Consider the following 25099-nt stretch of genomic DNA (forward strand, 5'->3'; position numbering starts at 1 on the left):
AAATTGTGGCTGCTCTGGCATTTAATGTGTAGGGAGCCTTCTGTCGCCCCCTGCTCCAGGCCACAAGCAATAATATACCAGGCTGCAGTCCTCGACTGCAATACCTAGCACTGGCAGCAGCATTGTATACCACAGCAGGAGCATGTCTAGCTGGTGTCCATTTCTTTTCTGGTTTGGCTAGTGCTGGAAAGGCCAGTGCTTGAAGAAGGGCCATGTACGCTAACGCTTTGCACAACAGCTGCCGCTTCTGACTACGCCTTCCCAGTGCCCAGGTCGGGGCAGCGTTAACAGCACAGAAATTGCCATATGGGGATAGTCTATCTTGTCTAGCATCCTGTCATCAACAGTGGCCAGTGTCAGTTGACTGAAGAGGAATCCCGGCAGTAGGCAATTTATGAGATAAACTGCTCCCAGAGAAAGCTTCTTCCTAAGCCACATTAGTAGGGCGACCATATCGGGGGAGGGGCAGCTCCTCCTGGCAGCACCAAGCACCAGGGATCTGGCACCCCTCACCCTCAGCCCCAGGGACATGGCAGCCGCGTTTCTGCCTCCACCCCTAGCCCCTGAGGGCCCAAATACAGGACAAATCATCCCTTTTAAAAAATAAGTTGGGACACCTTTTTGGTGTCCCAAATATGAGACTGTCCTGCCCAGTACAGGATGGTTGGTTACCCTGCACATTAGGTAAAGGTTGGCTTGTGATCTGCAGTTCAGGTATTGCAGGGGTGGCTAACCTGTCTGCCTTTTGGTCTAGATCTGTGGTGTCCAACACACTAGCCACATGGCTAGTTGGCCTGAACAATAAAAATGTTTTTAGAATAATGTGGCTAGTTCTCAGAACTAGTTGTACACCACAGGTCTACATGGTGCTTGGTCTTGTAATGAGTGCAGGGGACTGGACTTGATGACCTCTCAAGGTTCGTTCCAGTTCTGTGATTCTGTAATTCCCCAAGTCCCGCCCCTTCCTGCCCCCACCTCAGAGCCTGCTGCTTCCTCTCTCCTCCCTCCTTTTCTAAAATCTCCTGCATGCTGTGAAACTGCTGAGGACAGTGGAGAGGACGCACGGGAAGGGCTGATCTGCAGCAGGTGGGAGCTGATGGGGGCTGCTGACATATTACTGTGACTCTGTGACAATGGACACTGGTAAATTCTACTCCTTCTCATGCTCAGATTGGCCACCCCTGAATTACTGGACTTGTTTGCTTTAATCCTCATTGTTGTGTTGCTGGATAGTCCATGGAACCACCTGATGCTTTACCCAAGATTAAGGGGTAACAGCAGTCTCTGCCACTTGGTGCTGTGCTGTGGTCTCTCCTAAGCACCCCAGACTCAGAAGCATAACTGAGCCCTTTCCATACGCACATTAACCGTATTTGCACTCTGTCCCAGAGTGGCAAATCAACCTGTGTATATCGATGGAAGATGTTGCCTATAGAACTGAATGATTGTTGGAAACCACTGTAAGAATACATGAAGGTTTGTGTATGAAGTACGTATTAAATTCAGATAAAAAGCAGACCAGGAGCTGGCTTCAGGTTGACACTGTTAGGCACATTTGATTTTCTCCAGTGGCACAGGAGATCCTATGTTTAGCAAAGTCATGGTGGTTCTGCTGCATGGTGAGGCAGGCCGTGGAGTGGCTATGCATGGGAATGCTTTTTGTGCAGGCAGGCAATGCTGCCTGTGCAGGTCCACCAGCACCACTCTGTGGACTATATATATATATATATATATATATATCAGCTGGTTGGTTTCCTGCATCTGGCATGTGTGAGCAGAATTTCTTCCCTACCAAGCTGTGCAGCACCCATTTATTTAAGCTTTGTGCCTACGACTAGTTTGGCCTGTTATATGGATTGTTTTTTTCCTCCATACAAAAATATTACATGCGAAAGGAATAAGCACTACATTATAAATGTTGGGCAATTTCTAGGAAACCAGGAAATACTTTTAAAATCTTGGTTCAATGGCTCCTGTAGTAAATTTATGTTCTTAATATAAGGCTTTTGTGGGAGAGATTAACCAGTTTTTAAAAAAACAGCTACCCCGCTTATTACTTTAAAAAATAATAAAAAAAATCCTCAGGTTTACTGAAGCTGTTGTTTCTTACCCACAAAATTTGCACCATTCCAGTGCATAAAAGTACTACATAAAAAGTTAAGAAAATACAAAACATTATATTAGGTAGATGTTTATCTTCATAATTATGACTTGAAGTATAAATGCATGGCTGTCTGTTAAAGTAAGGCAGTGTAGTAGAAAACACACGTGTTTACAAACATCAGTGCTCAAATCCTAAATAAAGAAATGTTTGAACTCCCAGACGTGGCTTCCTGCTCTGATGGGAGAGATGGCAGCTCAGTAACCTGGTCAGACCTGGGGAATCTTCTGACCTCCCTCCTTGCTCTGGAAAACTGTGAAATTAATTTTTGCATGGATTTTAATCTTTTTTAATTTTTGTAATAAACATCAATAATTTCCTGGGGCATCTTTAAACAAAATAAAACTGATGGCCTTATTAATATGTCATGAACCTGAGTGTAACATAAATTGTCAGAAATCCAGAAAAAATAGTGCAGAGGAGAAGAGTAATTAATAATGTTCTGATATACATTATCAGATAGAAAACTGTGGTTATTAATGTTTTGGGTTCAAGCCAGAGAAAACAATGAAATGAAGAGTTTGGGCTTGATTCCCTCTAGGTGGTGATGGCTGCAGGCATAGGACCCCTGCGATGGAGAGTCCACTTCCAAGAAGGAATTGTCAATATACCTCCTACTTCACCCAGGGCACACACCTTTATCCCACCCGACATGTTGCAGATTGAGTAATGTTTACTGGAGGGTGTGATAATTCATCGCAGCACTCAGGCAGAGTTGAAAGTCCAGAAGCTACAGGCATGTCTACGCTTGCCATTGAAAGCAGTGGTGTCCATGCCAAAATTTAACAATCGCCACACCACACACACACACACACACACACCACCTGCAAACTGCGGTGACTCACCAGAGCCACCCTGAGCTGTGCCAGGTGCACGAAGAGCCACCACTGCCACTGCCACCATGTGCTTGTCCCACCAACTAATGGGGCGCACGCGCAGAGGGGGCTCTACATGTGTGGCTCCGATGAGCCACTTCACCACACCCTGCTGCCCTGTTTGCCGCATGTGGCGAATGGACAGCCTATTGGACACCGCAGATTTAAAAGTCCCTTTTTTGGCATAAAAACTGTGGGAGCATCTACACTTGCCAATGACTTCTTGCACAGAAAGAAAACCACCTCCACAAGAAGCATACGGCTGTTACCAGTGATGCTCTTGTGGCAATGTGCAAGTGAAGACATGTTCTTGCTGTTTCAGAGTTTTTAGCCTGTGTAGGATATCCTATGTGACCACTCTGGCCAGCATTTCTTCTGCTTCTTCAGCAGGTAGAAAGATATCCACTCCTCCCCCTAAAGCCCCAGGAACTTCAAAACTCCCATTTTCTTGGAAAGTACTCACTTGTCGTCTGGCCAGGTTACAGTGCCTGATCCACAGAACAAAGGATCCCCTGCTTTCAGCAATGTTGAGCTACAGCAGCTGATCAGTGTTTGGAGACAGGGGGCTGTGCAGGGACCCAAGGTGTTGGCCCCACCCTCCACTTCCCACAAGACCTATTGTCAGAATGGAGAGAGATGTACCGTGGGATAGCTGGCTTCGGGGGGATGCTCCCATCCAAGATGGAAGTGCTGGAAATGCAAACACACTGATGCCTATGAAAGAACATGAGTAAGTAAGCCAGTTCTCTCCTTTTACCAGCTCTCTGTTACAGGTGAAGTTGACAGCACAAAAACTCTGCAAGTGTAGAACTAAACTAAAGGTGCTTCACATCCAACAGAACTGCCCAACAGGGAGCATGGGGATGGAAATACCACCTGCTTGCTGTCTGCGGCTAAATCGCTAATGTAGAGGGATACACTTGACACCTTTTAACCTGAATTCCATCCTTTAGCCCATCCTAATGGCAGGGGGTACTGTGTATGTGGAGGACAGGGAGTAAAGCGTAACTAGAAGAGTGAGCTTGGGAGGGCATGGTGGGATGAAGGAAATCAACAGCCTTGAAGCCCTAGTTGGGCTAGGACACAGAGTTTGGGGACCAGTACTTACAAGCTCCCTGTCAGCCTACCTGGTAGAATTCCATTTTGAAATGACCAAAAGGAACCATTATAGGTTTTTTTGTCTTTTTTTTTATTTTTAATTCTGTTTCTCATCGGCTTTCAAAATGCCTGGCTTTTATTCCAAACTGGAAACAAGCAAAATTCTGAAATTCTCCATGACATTGCTGTTCTCCACACAGGTCTGTAGAAAATTGCAATTTGTACTTTATTTTAAACTAAAGTTATTGAGAACTTCCAGCATTGCAGTTTTCAGCGCAGCAAGACTAAGGGACTGATATTTCCTTTTGTTTACACCAGCATAAATCAAGTGTAACTTGGCTGAAGTCAGTCAAATTACACAAGGGTGAATACATTGGAGGCGAGAAGAGAATCAGGCTGTAACCTTACAAGTTTTTAAAAATAGAGTAAAGTGAATGCTTGCTATTCTGCAGGCACACGGTGACCTGCAAAGCACAAGCTCATGCATTATTAACGTATGCCTATTTAAATGCAGATTTTTGTGCTCTTTACACAAGACTTCAGGGAAATCCTCTTCACATAAATTGTAACAGGATAGCAAATTGTAATTCAATATTTCACTTTAACGCCTGTTGCAGCTTATTGATCTTAATTTTCTATCACTTTTAATGCAACATTTGTCGGGGCGGGGGGAAGAGAGGGGATTGCATGCATATTAATAAGGCTTGTAATTAATTATTAATTATTTCTGATATTCCACATACCTGTGCCAGGAACGGCATTGTGCTTATATGCTGGTGCCTGTTTTCAGTAATGGAAACTGGCAAGGTGTGACCTTACGTTTTGCAGGAAGTAACAGACACAGAATTGGGAAGAGGGGGAGGAGAAAAGGCAATAAACAAGTCACCATAATAGCCTTTCTGGTCATGGGGATGTTGGGCTCTCCAACACTTCTGGGTCAAAGTAAAGCTCTGATTCTTCAGTGGCAGCCACAGGGCTTAGCTCAGGGTCTAAATATTGTGCACTGGATTCATTAAATGCTTGGAGGGGGGGCAAATGTAGCTTTTTGTCTTCCCACACCCAAAGTCTAGTTTCCCACTAAGCCAGTCCCGTCTCCTTTTCCACAATACTGATTTTCATCAGTAACTGCTAATGTTGGGAGAGGTCTACCATTGTCATCTTTATTCATACAGTACCTTGCACAATAGGGTTCTGGTCTGAAACTGGGGACCCTAGTGCTATGGTAATAAAAATAATAACACGTAGCAATAACTTTTTTATCACCTTCAGAAATTTCACTGCCATCCCCTACCCCCAAAATGTCGTTCTTTATCTAATGCTATTTGTTTATGCAGTTAACTAATATGGAGAATACTGTGTTCAATTATCCCTTTAATTTCATTATTCATTTTTGCCATATAACCCTATGGCTCTCTCCTTAATGGTGGGAGGAGCCTTGAGCTAGACAACGCTGAGTACTGAATGAGGCACGCCTTAGGGAAATAGCTGATTCCCTATACAAAGCAGCAGGTGGTGCAAGGGAGTCTGGAGACAGAGGACTGGGAAGATATGGGGTAAAAGGGGTAGTGGTAGCAGCAGCAGCAGCAAAGAACGATTAGCTCTACAGAGATTTTGCACTCTGCTCAGCTCTGAGAAAGACAACTAGGAATTTGCAAACAAAAAGGAGAGAGGCATTGAACTGGTGTTTGGGCCTCAAAGGCCAGTATGTGCTTGGAAGACTTAATAAATTGGACTGCCATAGGGTACTATTTTAATTTTTTTTGGACTTTTGAGTTTACTGAGACCAGGGAGCCAGAGCAATGCAGAGCTACCTCTAGTCAAAAGGGGACATGCTCCACTACATTCCATATCTAGTGATGTGTTAAAGTGAAAGGCTTCCCTGTGCAGAGAGCTATGCATCCTTCATTTCCCATTCACGATATTTTGAGAATTTAATTCTAAGAGATGCATAGGCCTGTGCCATGGGAGTGAACTTCCTTTTGACACAATACTACCTATGGCACACACACGACATGAAAGTAACCTAAAGAGGGGTAGGGTTTTTCATGATATCAGTACACACAATTATTAAAATTTCTGTGGTATTTGAGGTGGAGTTTGTATCGGTGACTGCCATTTACTCTGTTTTAATACAGCTTAGCACAATGAGGCTGCTGTGTGGTGGATAATTTTACAAAAGTGAACTCAATTGTTTTAATTGTTCTGAGTTTTCAGATGAATGTCAGATTGGCAGTACATTGGAGCCACAGAAAGCAGGTGGCTTGGAAGCAGAATTAGGTCTAACAGCATTGCTAATGCCAAGCATTCATAAATCACAAAGGATTTTGAAAAGTTTTATTTTTATTTGTCCTTCAGTTTCTGAAACTGTACAGTGATCTTGGGTCACATTTTATAACTTTTCTCCACAAGCACAAAAGCTAGGAACTTGTTTGGTAGATTGAGATTTTTGGTTTAAATAAAGACTGAGATTACCACCTAACCACATGTCCCCAAGGACTGGGGCTTTATGAACACTAAGTATCACAAGACTTACAATGAATTCATGCCTTGCCAACACTGAGTATACCACAGATTATGAGAGGTTTTGTTGATAATTTGGTCGTTAGAGGTTAAGATACCTCCATAATATAACAATAACAATAAAATACAAATTTGTATATATGTAGTAGTCATCTCCAAGTAATAAATTATACGTATTGTGACCATTCAAAAGTCTCAATTATCATCAGCCCTCCAAATCTCTGAGTAGCTTCAAACAGTTGGGCTGTGTCTACTCTACAAAAACAACTTCAAAGTTGCTTACTTCGAAGTACAACCTTGAAATAAGCAACTTTGAAGTTGAGTGTCTACACACACACTATTTCAAAGTTAAACTTTGAAGTAGGGCACTGCTCCATTCCTGGGAATGAAGTAAGGACTTCGACGTTGGGCTCCCAACTTTGAAATTAACTTGGAAGTAAGTGAAAATGTGTGTAGACTCTCTGGTGGCTACTTCGAAGTAGTGCCTAACTTCGAAGTTAACTTCAAAGTTAGTTCCTAGTGTAGACACACCCTTGTAGTATCACATAAAAAACACCAAAGAAAAGTTTTCTTCTCTCCTCACTTTCCCATCTCCACCCCAAATATTGACTTTGCCCCACTGACACCTACCCAAGGCAATATTCCTTTGTATACAAGTGACAGGATTCATCAAGGCTAGAAATGGGAGTTTTATACCAGTGTAAAAGATATAAATGTAGACAGAGATCTCCACTTTTCCAAAGGTAAATTGCTTTTAGCTCTGGAAGGCGTTATTATATCACATTGTAAAAATATAACATTATAGATGGCAGAGTAAGTTCCTTTTAGACAATGTTTATTGTTTAAAATATATATTCATGGTATTAAAGCAGGCTGGCTTTTACAGGTGGAGGGATATGAAAAAATAATATAGCTCATAGGCATAGAACTTGTTAAATAAAATTCGGCAAAATGGTTTTGCATCAGAAAATGCAGTTCTCTCTGAATTGAAATACTTGGCAACATTGTTTCATTTTCATCAAAATTCCAGTTCAGTGGAGGAAAATGCAGCAGAAAAAATGCGAAACCAAAGGAAGATATTTCAGTTTTTGTAATTCTGTAATTTATAAAATAAAATCACACCCAAAAAAGTAAATTTTCTGTTGTGAATCTGAATGAAAACAAATTTTTAAATCTCAAAAATCCTTCCAAAAATGTAACTTCTGTTCTCTGCCTTGGCCCATAATAAATTGGAGTAAAGAGATTGCACTAAAAAGGAAATTTTAATTAGCGTAAATAGCAGAAAAAGCTTCTTGAAATGCGGTAGATGAATCATTGCTTGGGACTTTTCAAGATAGATTGGATAAACATAAGCTCAGGTACTTTGGTGAATTATCTTGCATTGGCCAGGGAATAAAGTGATCAGATATTAACACTCAGAACTTTACTCTTTCTGTTTTCTGATACTTAGAGAGTATTGTAACCTATCATCAGGATGTTGTGGCACAGACATTAGAATGTAATACATTTGCCCTGCAAGACTAACAGTTAAACATAGAGGCTACGTCTACAAGTGCACGCTACATCAAAATAGCTTATTTCAATGTAGCGACATCGAAATAGTCTATTTCGATGAATAACATCTACATGTCCTCCAGAGCTGGCAACGTCGACGTTCAACTTCGACGTTGGGCAGCACCACATCGAAATAGGTGCTGCGAGGGAATGTCTACACGCCAAAGTAGCACACATCGAAATAAGGGTGCCAGCAACAGCTGCAGACAGGGTCACAGGGCAGACTCAACAGCAAGCCGCTCCCTTAAAGGGCCCCTCCCAAACACAGTTGCACTAAACAACACAAGATCCACAGAGCCGACAACTGGTTGCAGATGCAGTGCATGCAGCATAGATCCCCAGCTGCCGCAGCAGCAGCCAGAAGCCCTGAGCTAAGGGCTGCTGCACACGGTGACCATAGAGCCCCACAGGGGCTGGAGAGAGAGCGTCTCTCAACCCCTCAGCTGATGGCCGCCATGGCGGACCCCGCTATTTCGATGTTGCGGGACGCGGATCGTCTACACGTGCCCTACTTCAACGTTCAACTTCAAAGTAGGGCGCTATTCCCATCCCCTCATGGGGTTAGCGACTTCGACGTCTCGCCGCCTAACGTCGATTTCAACTTCGAAATAGCGCCCAACACGTGTAGCCGTGATGGGCGCTATTTCGAAGTTGGCGCCGCTACTTCGAAGTAGCGTGCACGTGTAGACGCGGCCAGAAGCTTCATTATTTCTATTGCCTTTGCCAGTTCACCTTTGTTTCACAACACATTACTGCTCATTTGCTGGTTTAAAAATGTGCTTTCTTAATTACACCAGTTGAAATGTTGGTAGAGTGTGAAAGCAAATAATTTGAACTTTTCCATTTGATCTGTGTGAATCAATAAAGAGTTGTTTATATCCTTTTGCATGCTTACCGCCATTTCCATCTTTGCAAGGAAGAAAATCCTATGTCAAAGAAAATAAGTTAAAAGGCTCCCCCTACTGGACAGAGAGGAGTTATTACTGGCAATCTTTCTTATAACTTATGTTGTTAATATTGATGCTGTGGTGGTCCCAGGGATATTAAAGAGACTTGTCCCTCTTATAACTTCATCTTTAACATTTCATTCATGAAGACATACTCCTTCTGATTTTGTTTTGTTAAGCTGACAGGTTCTTAGCAGCTGCTTTGTTACTGAAGGTTTATTTCATACATGGAATTTAAGCAGTAGGAATCATTTTCAGAATCTTCAGCAAAGTGTAAGAAATAAACAATAAGATTCATAGAGGGAAAGTCCAGGGCTAACAACACAAATGTTGTTTAGGGATTTTTGTGTGTTTTCCATAAAGCTGCAATGTACAATCTGTGTACAGGTTGAACCTCTCTCTCCCGGCACCCTCAGACCTAGCCAGTTTCAGATGAGAGAACTTGCTGGACCATAGAAGATCAATATTATCTAGCCCATTACCAACATTTCTGCTGCTTACTGGGCTCTTAGAAGATATCTAGGGGTAAATTACAGTTTAGTAACAGCACAACACGCTGAGAGCCAGTACTAGTGGCTGTTAACAGACTTCATGGTATCACAGGAAACTTGGTCACCAGGCTAACTAAAATCATGCCAGATTACGTATGCTGTTGGACAACAGAGTTCCAGATTAGTGAGGGTCAATCTGTACTACACTCAAAGATGACTAAATTAATTTTGAGACAGTGTAAAGAAATGTTATGACATTTCAGATCATAAACAGCTTCTACAAGCTGATTGTATGTTATAAATATTTAACTTGATCATCAGTTTTTAGCATGTAACTTCAGAAATGCAGAGTTGGTTCTGAAGAACTAAGGTGAACTGCAAAGTTTGCAAAACAAAGCATACAAACTATTATAAGGCCTTCTCCCAAAGGAAAGCAGTCTCCCCAGGCCTCTGACTAGACAGCTGCAGACCTGCTTTCTTATGCTGCTGTAGTGTTCGCATTGTTGCCAGTCCAGTGAAATACCTAGCTGTCATCCAGAGCTTTTCATCAGTGGATCTCATAACATTTTACGAAAATCAGTATGGAGAAACTAGAGCACAGAGACGTGACTTACTTGCTGAAATGCATGCAACAAGCCCATGGCAGAGCTGGATGTAGAATCCAAGACTTCTGCATGCCTGTCCAGTGTCTGGAGAGGGCAGGAAGCACCAATTGGTGGCACCTGTCCTGGGCCAGACTAGTCCTGCTGGGCTTGGGGTGGAAGAGGCTAGGACTTTGGCTTCACTTGTAAAGTGTGGCTGGGGCAGAGGCACACCCACCCCCAATCACTCCTTAGTCACAGCAGGATCACTGTACAGGGAGCTGCTCCACTGTGCATCTGCATCCCTCATATCCAACTCCCCCGCCAAGCCTCAAACCCCGACCCGAGTCCCTTTACCAAGCTCACCACACCCAACCCTGCACCCAAAACCCTCCCCTGCACTAGGACCTCTCAAGCCAAGCCTCAAGCTCGTGCATTTGCACCCAGACCATGCCCACTGAGCCCCTGCACTTGAGCCCCACCCCCCCACATACACAAGTCCCATCCCCCTGTACCTGGACCAGCCTAACACCCCCCACACACACACAGATCTTCATCCACGTACCAACCAGCTGCACGCGATCGCCTCCCCATCATGCCCCATTCCTCTAGCACCCGGCCCCCACCAGTGAGCCCCATATAGCTAGACACCCCGCACTGAGCCCCAACCACCTTCAGCAGGATCCCTCTGCAGCGTTCCATTGCCACTGCACCTGGAATCACCTCAGCCAGCCCATGCATCCCACTTCTTTTGCTACAATCTAACAGCCTCACGCCACATTTGGAACCTGCCTGCCCCAGAGGGGCAAGTTCTGGGCTGTTTCTAGGCAGACCTGCCCTTCAAGCTATGTCAGAGTTGTGTGGAGCTTCACTGCTAAGTCCATTGCCTATGGAGCTGCCATGCTTCAATGCTGGAACCTGCACACTTAGTGACAAAATTTTAAAACATGCAGAATATATCAGAGGAGGAAAGGCTTAGAATTCCCTCAGGATTAGTTTTGTATCTGATACAGCCCTCCTGAAATTATAACCTGTATGTTGGGAAAGCCAGGTAATGGTCCTGACTTAGTACAATAGCTCTGTGTCCTGGTCAATTTCTGTACAGCAATCATTGTGGGATAGGAAGTAAAGAATGCAGCCCCTGCTGTTATCCATGAACTTTTCCAGGATTTTTATGCCTTAAAAGAACAATGAAGGGGCTGTGTGGAAGGGACACTAACATATTGACCATGGACAGAAAAGAGAAGCTGCTCATCAACAATTCCACATGAGCAACTGTAGTAAGGGTAGCACCTGTTGGTATAACAATGCAAGGTTTGACCTGCAGAAGGATTACTTTAAAATAAGTGTATTATGAAGTTATGCCTACTTCTTTTCTGGCCTACTTTTTGAGGTTATGTAGAGGGATTGCTTTGCTCTAGATTTATGGCACACCTCTAGTTAAGATGAAAGAGAAACACCAGTATAAGGAGTTGTGCAAAGCAAGGAGCCAGTCAGCACATACAAACTCCCCAGCCCATATTCATGCCCATAACTGGAACTTTATTTTCTTTGGGCCTTGAACCACTGATAAAGCAGTCCATTACTTAGGCAATGCATTTAACTTTCCATGCTTTGAGCTCACAGAAAGACATTATCTTTTTCATTTTCACTGGGTTGCTTAACTGCAAATCCAGAGGCGTCCATCTTCAGCTCCAGCAGAACTGATGCCTTTTAGCTGGCAAGGCTTAAAGACCACACACACAGTTCTTGCTTGTCTCCACACATTCCTGTACCTTGTCATGTAGATACTCCTGCCGTTTTGTGGACTATGTGCTCGATTTACCCATCAGCTAGTAACAGTGAAACTGATACATAAAATAAGCACATCTTGTTAGTATTTTCATCTGAAGTGGCTTGTAAATGCCTTAACCTAGAGACACTGCTTAGCAGAAATTGGGGATAATCTTGGAGTTCATGCTATAGAGCAAGCAGAAATTGGTACAGGATTTACTGATCTTAAAATACACACAGATCTCCATTACATTTGTATAAGAAAAAAGCTGCCTCTCTCCCTGGAAGTGAACTGCTTCCAGTAAAAGGTAACCCAGAACAAAAATGGCCAGTAGCTTTTACCCTTTTATCAGTCTATGCATGGAATAAGTTTGCTTCCTGAACACCCACCGCCCCCGTCTACAAGAGAAATTACTTAGAATAATGGTTCCCCTTCTTTGGAATGTGGGGTCTTGCTAATGTATTTCAGGTTCTCATGAAAATAAAGCAGCAGCAATGTAGCACTTTAAAGACTAGCAAAATGATTTGTTGGGTGATGAGCTTTCGTGGGACAGATCCACTGCATCAGATGATCATAAGATGAAGTGGGTCTGTCCCATGAAAGCTCATCACCCAACAAATCATTTTGTTAGTCTTTAAAGTGCTATATTGCTGCTGCTTTGTTTTGTTGGAGTGCAGACTAACGTGACTACCTCTCTGTTACTATTCACATTGAAATAGTTATTCTAATATAAACAACTCAATGACTACAGAGATGATGTATACTACACACAGACAGTGGATAGCAGCATCTTTCTTGCAAGATGATCTGTGCTAAAAGTGTAAGTACACCCCAACCTCTACATTGGTGGAAAGAAGGTGATAGTTATACTGACCTTAAAGATCCCCTATTTTGGCCAAATTCCAGCTTGAGTAATTATAATTCTACCTGCCTAAAATTCCTCTTGCAAGAATTTCAGTTGGCTGTGTTCAGTTCCCTTCCTATTGCTGTGTGTTGTTAAACAGCTGTTTTCATCTATCCCTTACTTTTCTTCATTCCAAAAGCAAATGTCTATATTTTATTAGTCACTCTGAGCCAAACGAGTATTTGATCCATGTAAGTTGTTTCCTTCAACTCCCTTTCAAAATTACCTGTATTTTTAAAATTGTGACTTGATAACCAGGTTTGAACTAAAGCTTAATTCTGAACTTGACCTACAGAGCAAAATTAAGGATGCTCTCTCTCATGTTCAGTTAGTTTATGCAGAAAGATAAACCTGAAACACACAAATGCTACTGTCTATTTCTGGCCTTTAAGACTGACAAAGTAAATTGAAATCAATCTGTACTACAGATTACAGACTTAGCTTTTAAATTTATACAATTTATACCTGAGATGGCAGATATTACTTCAAAAATGGTTTGGATATAAAGTTAAGTAACAAAAGTATGTATATGGAGTCTTAAAGTATACTGCCCTCAACTTCAGTCAACACGAAATTGAAGCCATCTTAGAGAGGAAATAAAAGTATTTGGTTATTTGTTTTTAAATGCTACTGTAAAGAATTTTCCTGCCACTTAAACTATTTTTATGTTTTACAGCTAACCATGTGCTGAAGTTTGGAACGCTTGTTAGCACTTCAAACACATACGATGAATCTGGAGTTGTGACCATAGAAACGGATAAACCTTTACTGTGGACAATGGGTATCAAAAATAAGCAAAATGCTTGAGATTACAACTGTTTTTTTTTTCTTTCCAGCTAATCAAAGACTGTAAACATTTTGGAAATGTTCATTTGTTTACAAAAACACAATTATTAGGACAGATTTTTTTTTTCCTGGAGCACAGGGAGGAGAAAGAGAGTGAAGTTCAATAAATCAAGCAAAAGATTTTTAGGAAGATAGTGAGAAAACTGAATACCTCATTCAAGGTCCATGCATAGGATGGATACGCTTCCTAAACAGTCACTGAAAGGGACTAAGGAGGATAGACTGACACATTCTTACTCCTTGCAGGAGTACATCTATATGGAAGTAATACCAGTGATTGAAGAATCTTTTCACAAGTCAAATTTTAATTGATGTAGTGCATTATGTTTGTATGTATATTTGACTACTGTACCACGCCACTTGCTTTAGGTAAACCTTTTACTGTTTAACAAGGATTAGAAGTAGTTCATGTTCTGCCCCACTGTTTAGTAACATAACTCAAATGAAGTTGAGTTAAAAGTGAATTGCAAATTTTAAAGGAAAATAGCATTAATTAATATGGCTACAGTGACTTTTAAAATAGCAGGCTTTAGTGCTCCTGTCTGTGCTGCCATTTTACTACTACTTCCCAGCATTAAGTACTACTTACAAACGTCTAATTAAGAGAAAGTAAGCAGCATTAAACTAACAAAATGCTAAGTAAAATGTTAGTGTGAAAGCTTTTATAGATTAAAAGTTTATATGTGTCACAACAGTATGTACTTTGCAGAAGTCCATGCAAGTTTTGTACAACTGGCTGAAGTTGCATTTTTATTTATAAAAGAAAATTTGAAGAGACTGCTATGACAAGCACACTGATATGTTTTGTTTTAGAGCTTTTGTTCATGTGAGGTGTTATAAAACGTATAGCAAGTCATTCAGTTGACTGAATAGATGCTAAATATGCTGGTTTATACCAGATTTTCAAAAGCTTCGATATAGAAAGCTAGTGCTAATGTTGCTTACAAGTTGCACCATCTTCAAAAAGCACTGTAAAGACACACTAATGGATTCCAAAAACATTCGGTAAGGAAAGATAAGAACCCTTAACTGTGATCTGCAAGTGTATTTCAGTTGTTGCCTTTTAAAGAGATGGTTTTAGAACAAGATCTGAAAAACTAACCTTTTTTTGTAAGTAAAGCCAAAGATGACTTCAGTTCAAAGACTTTTCAACTTGGCTTTGTGCTTCTGACAGTTGTGTTATATAACCAAATTCCTTTTTGTATGGGTTCTTTCCCCACTTACATAACATATGAAAATGTCAGTAAATTAGTATTTTAATATGAATTGATTTAGAGTTGGGGGTTTTTTAGTGTCACCTAATGCTGAGCCAAAAGTAGTACTATATAAAGAATACTGCTGCGGAAAGCAATGAACCAAAATAGGCAGTTTAGTCATTTTACCTCATTTTGTACAACTAGCAGCATACAGTAATAACATAGGATACATCTATATTACCTGATAACTTGACCCGCTGAGGGTCAATCTTCTAGGGTTTGCTTTCACATGCCTAGTCGGAATGCACAAAATCCAACCACCGGGGTCAACAGTTGACCCCCGTACTCCTCCATCTCTTCAGTAAGGGAGGTCGACATGAGTTTCTCCCCTCGACCTCCCTCAGCAAGAATGGCCAGGTAAATCAATCGTAGATAAGTCAATTCTACTTATGCAGTTGCCATAGCTGGAGTTGCGTTATCTATGATCGACTTTAGGGTCTAGCATAGACCTGGCCTTATTTACTGCATCTAGAGAGTTCAGAATCAGTAACACAAAATGAGACCAGCTCAGATATCAGGCTTGTTTTAATCTTAACTGGGTTTAAAGCAGTACATAAACAAGATACAGAGTTATGGAATATTAGTAAGCAAAAAGTCCCACTTCCCACTGTCCATCATTCCAAACTTCAGGTAAACAATCTTCTTGATGAGTGTTCAACCACCACTGTAGAACAAGAGAGAGTGTGATCAATTTCAAGTAGATGATGCTATCTTAAGTTACACCATCCCATTTTAACTGGAACTATGTCCCTACTATGCCTTAAAAACAGCACCAGCACTACGCAGTTAGTCTCATCTTTGCTCTGAAACAGTTTTCTTAATTTGATGATCATGCCATTCCTTGCTCCAAAAGGAGTGGTAAACCAATCTCAAATGATTACAGCCACCCTCTTTTATAGGGTGGGAGAAAGATCCTGAAACTTCAGAGTCTCTATGAGGAAAATGGTTGTGGGAAAAACTTTGCCAAAACACTTGCTATTTTAACCAATTAAGAAGTCTTAACTGAAGTGTCTGACATCTTCAATATTAGTAACTTTTGTTGTGCTAGTTACTACATTGATTTAAGGTTCAGTGTTCATTTGCAAGAACTTAATATACAAATGATGTGATATATTGTACAAGTCAGAATTATGTAGAGTTTGAAACACTGCTTTACTTTTTAATAAAGATTTTTAATAATAATAGTAGTTAGCTTTGCTGTGTATCTTCTTCCAACAGAACCTCAAGACACTAACCATTCAAAACTGTAAGTCTCATTTATCCTACAACAGTCTCTGCAATATCATCATCTACAAGTGTGAAATTTCTAATTAAAAATTAAATGCAAAATCCAAAAAGTGATTTACTGTACTGCCTAAGAATGTAGCTAGTATTATTCACTCCTGGGGAAATTTTACACCAAAATTTTCATATACAATGTTTTAAAATTATGCATGTTTTATTTGCCAAATACCACAATCACTCCAGTTTCAATTATTTTAGTAATTTATTTCAAAATGCCTGTCGATGTCAACAAGACATCCAAAGAAATTCCCCCACAGGAATTAAAGAAACCCCTCTGACAACCCAGTTCCAATGGGAAATGGTACAGAAGAGCCGTGTGGGGTCCTCAAAGCCCAGCTGCGGCCCCACCAGAGAATGTGATGTGCCCCTGCTCTTCCTCACCCTCTGCAGAGCTGGGTACCCCAGACCTTGTCCTATCCCCACGAGAATGAGGCTCAGCCTGGGCAGCGACAGTGTGCATCCTCTATCCCTGATGGGTTAGGCACTCAGCTCACTGACCTCTGCTCTTCTGAATCCAGCAGCTCCTAGTGGCAGGCAGCAGCCCAATTCTGCATTGCACCATGGTACAAAAATTACCCCAGGAGTAAGTTAAGAGTTCACCATTTAGCTTCCAATCACCTTGGGCCTCCTCCTCTCAGCTACAGGTGCCATGAATGGTAATAATTGTTTGTAGTATATCATTCAGTAAACAAAAGATGTAATAGTATCTGCAAGCAAGAACTCCTCAATGTTCATGCGGGGGGTGGGGAACCTGTGGCCCATGGCTTGCACTGATTGAACCCTGAGGTTCTGCGTTTGCCTCCATCCTTTCCTACTGCCCCCCACCCCCAAGTGGGGTGACTCAGCCCTGGTATAACCACCTGAGGCTCTGCCTACCAAGGGGGAGAAAGCAGCTTTGCACTCTGCAGGGACTGCCCCCATCACTCCCATTGGCCATATAATTACCATTTAAAACTCTGAGCAAACTGTGCTATTTACGTGCTTGCACTAGCATTGCCATTTTATGAGATTTACTTACACAATGATGTTGTTGATAGGGATATGGATCAATTTCACAAAGAAACCAATAAATCCCATTATTGCAAAACCTATTGCTGTTGCCATGGCAATCTTCTGGAATTCTGCAATTTAAGAAGTCATAAATTTTAATCTGTATATTTAAACCTACCACTTAAAATGCAGTAGATAACTACTAAAAACATGAGATTTGTGCCTTTGAAAGCTTCTTCCATGCTAAGATAAAAGTATTTTAAAAGTGCCTTATAAGATGGCATTTCATTTCTACAAATAACCCAAGATTTAGAAGTACTAGATTCCTAGGGATTAATACTTACAGGATTGCAAAATATAGATCCACATTACTTAAAGCCAGATAAGCTAACATGAACTTTTAAGTCACTGTCAATACACTAAACCCCCAATTTAACAGACTAATGGGGGGAGTGGTGTCCGTTACACCCAAAAGTCTGTTAAATCCGAGGGTTTACTTTTGCTCTAGTGCCCACCCACCTCCACCAAGCTCCCCCCCAAAAAACATGCCAGCAATTCGCCAGAGCCACTGAAGCTAAAGCTGCCATCGCTTGAAGACTCCAGTGCAGCTGGAGGCACACCACCTCTGTGGTAGCTGGAGACTCCTTTGCAGCCTCCAGGAGCCCCCGCCACTGCTGGAGCTGCCACACGCTCCTCCCACCAGGGGTGGGGCACATACACGAGTGCCAATGCAGCCCAACTCTGGTGGAAAGACGCAGTGGAGAGTTCAGGCACAGCAAACTGCGGCGGTGGGAGGCGAGGACCCCTCCAGCTAGAGCAGAGGCAGCCCTGGTAAGTAGCCTTACTACTTTGAGTTGGGGTGGGAGCCATAATTTAGGATTTTACAGATCCCAGCAGACTTCAGAAATAACGACGGGCTGGCAGACATCCGTTGTTCCCAAAGTCTGCTAAGTCAGGGTCCGTAAAATCGAGGGTTTACCGTATTGTAAACAAAATACTAGGACATTCAGTTTCTGGAAGAAAACAAGTGAAAGCCAGTTGACACTGGAGAAGATTTATTTGAGCGGATAACATCAGAATGTGAAATGTCAATAGAAGTCATCAGAAAAGATTCTGGAAATAAGCAATATACATTTCAGAACACTTCAGCTGTGTAGATAGCAGCAGTAGGGTAGTGAGTTTTTGAAGCAATCACAAGTCTCACTTCAACAAGATGTATAACCAAAAAGAAACTCAAATTAGTTATGCACAAAACTAAGTGCATCTCTTGGTTTTCTGACAAAACTGTGCAACATAGGTTGTTTGTTATACAAATGGAAAATTGAGACTCGGTGAACATGACAATTGAGTAGCTATCCATCAGTATAAACAACTGAACTTCCTGTTTCCTCCACCCCCACAATATCATAAGATAGAAAATTAAAACAAAATGAACATTATGACCTTAGCTTTTTTTCCCCCAATCTTGTTGTATACTTTACCTTTTCTGTCGGGCTTTGTGCATCTTTTAACAAGCCTGATGGAATCTTTTACAAACTGACGGCTGGGCTCAACAAACTGCATTACTTGATCCATGATTGCCTGCAAGATTATCACATTTTAATACATAAATTTTTTCAAGAGTCATTTTGAAAAAACATTTCCCATCTTACTTATAATGGCAAATCCTCACTTCGTCCCCCTGCCTTTTTCTGCTGGTCTTGTTAAATGCATACTTGTACTGAATGTGAAAGTGTTAATTCTTTAAGCATACATGTCAGGTTTCTAAGGGATTTTTAATCTACAAGGCTGTTAATCTGTATTTTACTACAATGTGTTTTCATGCAGGAGATGGAGCCACAGACGCATTAGAACAGGCAATTCATCAATCCAAAGAACCATGAGCTTTGACTTCCATTTGTTACACCCTTTTATAGTCTACTTGATGTTCCCTTTCTCCTGCATTTTCCTCTATTTTTGTCTCCATTATTTCTTCTGTGCTTACCAGTTTATATGCTGAGGCCGTGACTACACTAGCAAGTTCTTTTGACAGGAGCTTCGAAAGAAGAGCCCCTTTTGAAATACTGCCTGGACTGTCTACACACAATCTGCGCTCTTTTGAAATTATCTTCGAAAGCATGGGGCTGGTCCTTCAAAATTGGCTCTCCATTCCATTTTAGGAAGAGCGCCCTCTTTCAAAAGGCCCCTTTGAAAGCGAGCATATGGAAACACTCCACAGACCGCTATTTCAAAAGACGGTGCCCTCCAGGGTGCTGATCAACTGGAGGGTAGAGATGCCACTGACAGCAAAAGTGGAGCTATATGGCTCCAGTATCCAGCTGCGTTTAAGGACGCTGGCTCCCAGAAAGCCCTAGGCAGGAAGCTGAGAGTGTGCTGGTAGCAGGGAGCACACACTGCCCAGCTGCACGCTCCCTCAGCAACGCCTGAGCCACAAGAGCCCACCCCTCAGACCCACAGCCAGCACCCAGGACCACCCCCCCCCGCACCGGGGCCCCACTGAGACACCGGCCACATCTCCCAGGAGCCAAGCCAGGCACCAAAAAAGTCCTGGACAGACGCCAAACTCAGGACCTCCTCGCCTTCTGGGAGGATGAGGAGCTCCTGCACCAGACCGGAGTCCAGCACCAGAACACGGCTGCATTTGAGTGTCTGTCAAAGGCCCTCATCAGCCAGAACCACCCGAACTGAACCGCAGACCAGGTACACTCAAATATGGAGCTCTGGCAAGGCTACTGTAAGGCCAAGGATGCAGCCACACGGTCGGGGCAGCACTCACCAGCTGCCCCTACTTTAAAGAACTGCATTAGCTGAGCCAGAGCCGGAGACAGGGACTGACTCAGAGGACCACCCAGGACTGCCAGCCACCACCAGGCCCCACAAGAACATCCTGCAGCCTGTGACCACCAGTGACAATGAGGGCTCCAGTGAGGGGGCCACTGTCACTGCCATCCCCTCCATTCCATCCAGCTGGGCCCCCCTCCACCTAGGCCTCACCAGAGTTCCTGGAGGGACCCTCAGGTAGATGTCATGCATCCCGTTAGCTCTGAGACCCGGGAGGGGGTGTCCATTCCTGCCCAACATGGCTGATGACCCCAGTCCAGATGCATCCTGGATGACTGCGCTCCTTGGTCACCAGAGGGAGTACGTGTGGCACTCAGCACCAACAATCCTGGACAGCAGCATTGGCCACACAGCCATGGGGAGATGGGGAGGGTGTCAGACAGAAGGCTGCGCTCACTCCATCCATGCGGGTACCACCTGCAATCCAGATACCACAGGGACCCCAGGACAGTGGATAGAGGGGGTGAGAACACAGGGGTCAACTCATGAGACTAATGGCCCCTTCCTCTGTCCCCTTCTGTCTCCATAGCTCTACCAATCAGGAGACAACTGAGCCCCAGCCACGGGCCAGGGAGCCCTGCTGAGGAGGACAACGGGGTGCAGCCCATACCCCAACTTGGTACGTCCCAGGGCTGCCATTGGGCCGTATGCCAGCACCACCAGGGCAGGGAGAAGAACACAGGGGACCCCGCACACACCACTGCCCTGAGGGACCTCAAGGCATGCTGCAGGAGTAGCTATCCATGGAGTGGCAAGCCTGGGACAGGGTGGTGGCCAACCTCGATGCACTCAGCCAGGCTGTGACTGCCCACCTGGCCCACCCTGCTGCCCCCCCGTGAGTCCCCTCAGGCACCTGCCCCTCCCACATCAGCCCCTCCTCACCCTGATCCTGACCTCGCTGCCCTGATACCAACTGACCAACCTCCTAATGGCAAGAGCAAGCTGTGCGGTGGCAACTCCCCCCTGCCCCTCCATTCCCCTTCAAGGCCATAGGTGCTGCACCCCAACAACACTTCTACCTTCCCATGCTCCCAGCCCCAGTGAGGACCCCGGATGTGGGGGGTAGGGGCTCCCACGGCCAACAGGGATCACATCCCTCAACCCTAGTTGAAAGGCCCTGCACCCTTACCTCCCCACCCCTACAAGCTTCGGTGCCTGCACCTCCTGCCCCAGGCCCATTTTGTACTTAGTTCCCCACACCCCCTGTAAACAGTTTATAACATTTTAAAGATGCAGACTTTTCTGTTTCACTATCAGTAAACTGTTTATTGGTGGGCACCCCTGTGTATGTGTGGGGATAGTGTGTAACGGGGTGCATGGGGATGATGGTAAAAGTAGGTGTGGAAGGGTAGAGAGTCACTGGGGCTCCTGGGCAAAGGCTTCACGCAGGGCCTCCCTTACCCGCACCCCATCTAGCTGTGCCTGGTGGCACGGGGTGGCAGCCAGCTGCTCATAGCTGTGTCTGGCCTTGGTGACCCACCCCTGCACGAAAGGCTTGTGCTTGGCCTCCACAAGGTTGTACAGGGTGCAGCATGCCCTGACCACTGCTGGAACACTGAGGAGGCCCACCTCCAGCCTTGCTAGGAGGCACTGGAAGCACCCCTTGAGATGGCCAAATGCCCTCTCAACTGCATTACAGGCCTCATTGAGGCACTCACTAAAAACATCCTGGCTAGGCTGAGTGTGTCCTGTGTAGGGCTCCATGAGCCATGGATGCAGGGGGTTGGTGGTGTGAGCCACAGTGCAGGGCAGCATCATGGTGTCCCCAGTGGGGGAGCTCCTGTGGGGGAATGTAAGTTCCATCCAGCAGCCTGAACCCAAACATGAGTTCCGGAAGACCTGGGCTTTGTGGGCATGGCCAGACCACCCCATGCACATGTCCATGAACCTGTCCTTCGCATCCACAAGTGCCTGCAGCAACACAGTGGTAGCCCTTGTGGTTTATATAGGCTCCGCCACTGTGCTCCGGGTCTCTGATGGTAATGCGGGTGCCATCCAATGCCCTACAGCAGCTGGAGAAGCCCAGCTCCTCCAATCCCACGAGGGCAACGTCAAGGTTCCCCCCCACGGACAAGGACATTCTTAATGGCCTGGACAGCCTGCAGGACATGAAGGGGAAAACATGCTCGTGAGTGTGAGTTGGGGAACTCCATGCCCACCCGTCTTTGTCCCCACCACACTGGCCTTGCCCACCCCAAACTGGTGGCCAACTGATCAGTGGCCAGCTTCCACAGAGCACTGACTACCTTTTTCTGCAGGGGGCCAGGGACCTCATGCGGGTGGCGTGGTGCTGGAGGGAGCCAGTGGCACAGCTTCAGGAATGTCCCCTTGGTCATTCTGAAGTTCTGCAGCCACCGGCCATTGCCCCGGTCCTCCAGCACCAGCTAGTCACACCTGTCCATGCTTGTGAGGTAGCCCCACAAGCGGCAGATGGCCCATGGGATGAGCTGTGGGTGTCATGCCCAGAGGACAACCTCCAGGATGGTGGCAATCAAGGTGGCCACCCGAAGCCACTGTAGGATGTTAGCCAGCACTGCAGCCAGCAAACTGGCCACAGCTAGATGGGGGAGGGAGCTGCTGGAGGTCCATGTTCTGCCCTGTGGTGTCTCCTCTGCACAGTCTCCCTGTGTGTGTCTCAGGACAGCTAGCCTGCCCTCAGTGTGTGCAGAGCAAGGGTGTTGGGGAGAGGCCCTTTGAAGAAATGGATGGCAACTGCCCTGAAAGGGCTTGTCCGACATGCAACCTTGCCCGTGGTGTTTCCAGGCCATTTACTTTCAAAAGGCTGCGCGGGGATGTGTAGACGGTCATTTTCGAAAGGGTATATTGTACGTTCAGTCCACATTTGGCTGTGTGGACACTCAATTTCAAAAGGTCATCTTTTGAAATTACATTTTGAAAGACTGCCTTTTGAAAATGGGTTTACGTAGATGTAGGCTCTGAATCTAATTAGTTTACTGACATACTATCAAAGTTTTCGTCTACCAATTGTCTGAATAGTCTTCTATGAAGCCTTTGTTGATCTGTTTGTTAAGACCAACTAACAGTAAAAACATAAGAAATTACTATCAGTATGATGAGTTAGCATGTCATAATCAAAATCCTAGATAGTCAAGATTTTTGTACCTACAAATGATTAAGATCTAAATGTCAAGTGATGCCTTTCAAGTATCTTCAAGTTCTCCATTAAAATCTAATTCTTTTCCTTTTTTTCCTCTTCCTACTGTGATGCAATAAGTTACAAATCTACTGTAAGTTTTACAGTATTCTTTGCACATCATCTTAAATGAACTACACAATAGACGTTTCTTTAGTAAAGCACCCAATCCTACAACAGGAGATGGGCTGCTAGCGACAGCAGTTGACAGCAGCGCATTGCCTAAGCATGAAGGGACACGAAACTAGCACTCTTTCTTGGGGAACTGAATGCCTCAACATTCGGTATATTCACACTCGCTTTTACTGTTTGTACTACCACACCACCTAGGAGGCACAGGCCCCTGCTGTGATTCACGACTAGATTCTTTCACACACCGGCAAAACGAAACAAAGAAAAACTTTAAAAACGCCCTAACTGGCCAGGGGAAGGAACAGGCGCTGCCCGTGGAAACGGGGAAGGGCAGGAGGGAAAGCCACAGACGCTGCCCAGAGCTAATCTGGTTTAGGGCCGGATGGTGCGAACCAGCCACGATCGAAGTTGTCGCCGGACTCGCGTTCAGTTTTCCCTTGACACCCGCCCCCGCCTACGGACCGGACCCGGGGGCAGGAGAGAAAAAGCTCGTTCCAAGCAGGCTCCAGCCTCGGACACGAGCTCAGGGAACGCCGGCCCCCTGCAGCTCCAGAAGCGGACCCAACGCTGGGGCGCGGGGGAGATGACCCCCTCAGCGCTCCTAACTCCCGGCCACCGCTCAGCACTACCCGTGGCAGAGGGCGAAGAGAGCCTCGGAGGCCGGCCAGGACCCCACACGGAAAGCGGCAGCGCTCGGACGCCTTCCCTCCCCTAGGGCCCGGCGCCCTCCTCCACCAACAACCCCATCCGCGCTGCCAGCACCGCGCTCTCACCTGAGGGGTTGGCAGCCCCACTAGTCACACAAGGGACACGTAGCAGCTTTGGCAGTCACGGCGAAGAACCGGAAGGAGAACTACCGCGCAACTTCCGCCTCCGGAACTACGCCACCGTCGCATAGTCCGAGAGAGAGTGAGCAGGCCGCGGCTCCCTTTTCCTACTACGCATGCGCTCAGACGCAAGAATGCCACTAGTGCAATCTGCGCGTGCGCCGTGGAGAACGCGAAGAAACGTCACGCGAGGGCGGCGTGCCGCTGCTGGCGCAGACCTGTCCCACCTGTCTTGTGCCCCGCGCCACGGTTGGTGGGGCCTGGAGCGCGAGCGGGTTGCCGGTTACCCGGGCCCGCCGTGCGCGTTCTCGTGTACTGTTACGCAGTGTGCCGGAGCGGTGGCGAGCCCCTGTGTGAGCTGTAGCCTTGTGAGCCAAATGTGCCCGGCGCTGTACAAACAAGGCACAAAGACGTCAGTTGCTTCCTGATGCGCACAGTCCCCCGTCCCGCTTGTGGCGGGCACTGCTCTCTGGGCAGGTGGCTCGGTGGTGCTCCTAGGCAGACAGGTCCGTGCAGGGGGCCGTACAGGCAGGCCAGCGTTATGTAGAAGCGAATGGAAAGGCAGGGAGTGGAGCAACCCGGCCCCAACTCACCTCCCTTCCTGCCTCATCCAAGCTACATGTCTGGGGAGGGGGACAGCAGAGTGGAGCCCAGTTGCTCCCACTGCAGTTGTAAGTGACAGACACACCCCATACACTGAGAGAGAGCTAATCCCCCCAGGCCAGGTAGGTCAGGGTAAGGGGTTTGGAGGAAGGAGAGCAGAGGGATGGTGCAGAGGAAAGTTGGGGTGGAGCAGGGCTGGGCTTGGGGTGCAGGGTTTGATGGGACAAAAGAAAGACAGAAGAAATTTAGAGGGAAACAAAA

The 25099-nt window shown here is 45.2% G+C and overlaps 2 protein-coding genes across 5 annotated transcripts in view; one reads left to right on the forward strand and one right to left on the reverse strand.

Moving 5' to 3' along the window:
* TPK1 (thiamin pyrophosphokinase 1) overlaps positions 1 to 15384 on the forward strand; it is a 501862-nt gene extending 486478 nt beyond the window's left edge. For all 3 annotated transcript variants that reach the window (XM_074988056.1, XM_074988058.1, XM_074988057.1), the window contains one exon: positions 13582 to 15384. In XM_074988056.1, coding sequence (XP_074844157.1) covers positions 13582 to 13712 — 131 coding nt within the window. In that variant the 3' untranslated portion in view covers positions 13713 to 15384. The remainder of the gene's footprint in view (positions 1 to 13581) is intronic.
* Positions 15385 to 15514: 130 nt separating this feature from the next.
* Positions 15515 to 24338, reverse strand: SEC61G (SEC61 translocon subunit gamma). Of its 2 annotated transcripts, none has more exons than XM_074988060.1 (4): positions 24182 to 24338; positions 18763 to 18862; positions 17310 to 17412; positions 15515 to 15671 (listed from the first exon to the last, which is right to left on the reverse strand). In XM_074988060.1, exons 2-4 carry the CDS (start codon positions 18854 to 18856, stop codon positions 15662 to 15664), a joined length of 207 nt encoding a protein of 68 aa, XP_074844161.1. In that variant the 5' UTR covers positions 18857 to 18862; positions 24182 to 24338; the 3' UTR covers positions 15515 to 15661. The 2 variants fall into 2 exon arrangements, with proteins under 2 accessions (XP_074844161.1, XP_074844160.1); XM_074988059.1 differs by lacking the exon at positions 24182 to 24338 and adding an exon at positions 20276 to 20476.
* Positions 24339 to 25099: the final 761 nt, after the last annotated feature.

This window comes from Carettochelys insculpta, chromosome 2, assembly GCF_033958435.1.
Source record: "Carettochelys insculpta isolate YL-2023 chromosome 2, ASM3395843v1, whole genome shotgun sequence".
NCBI lineage: Eukaryota > Metazoa > Chordata > Testudines > Carettochelyidae > Carettochelys > Carettochelys insculpta.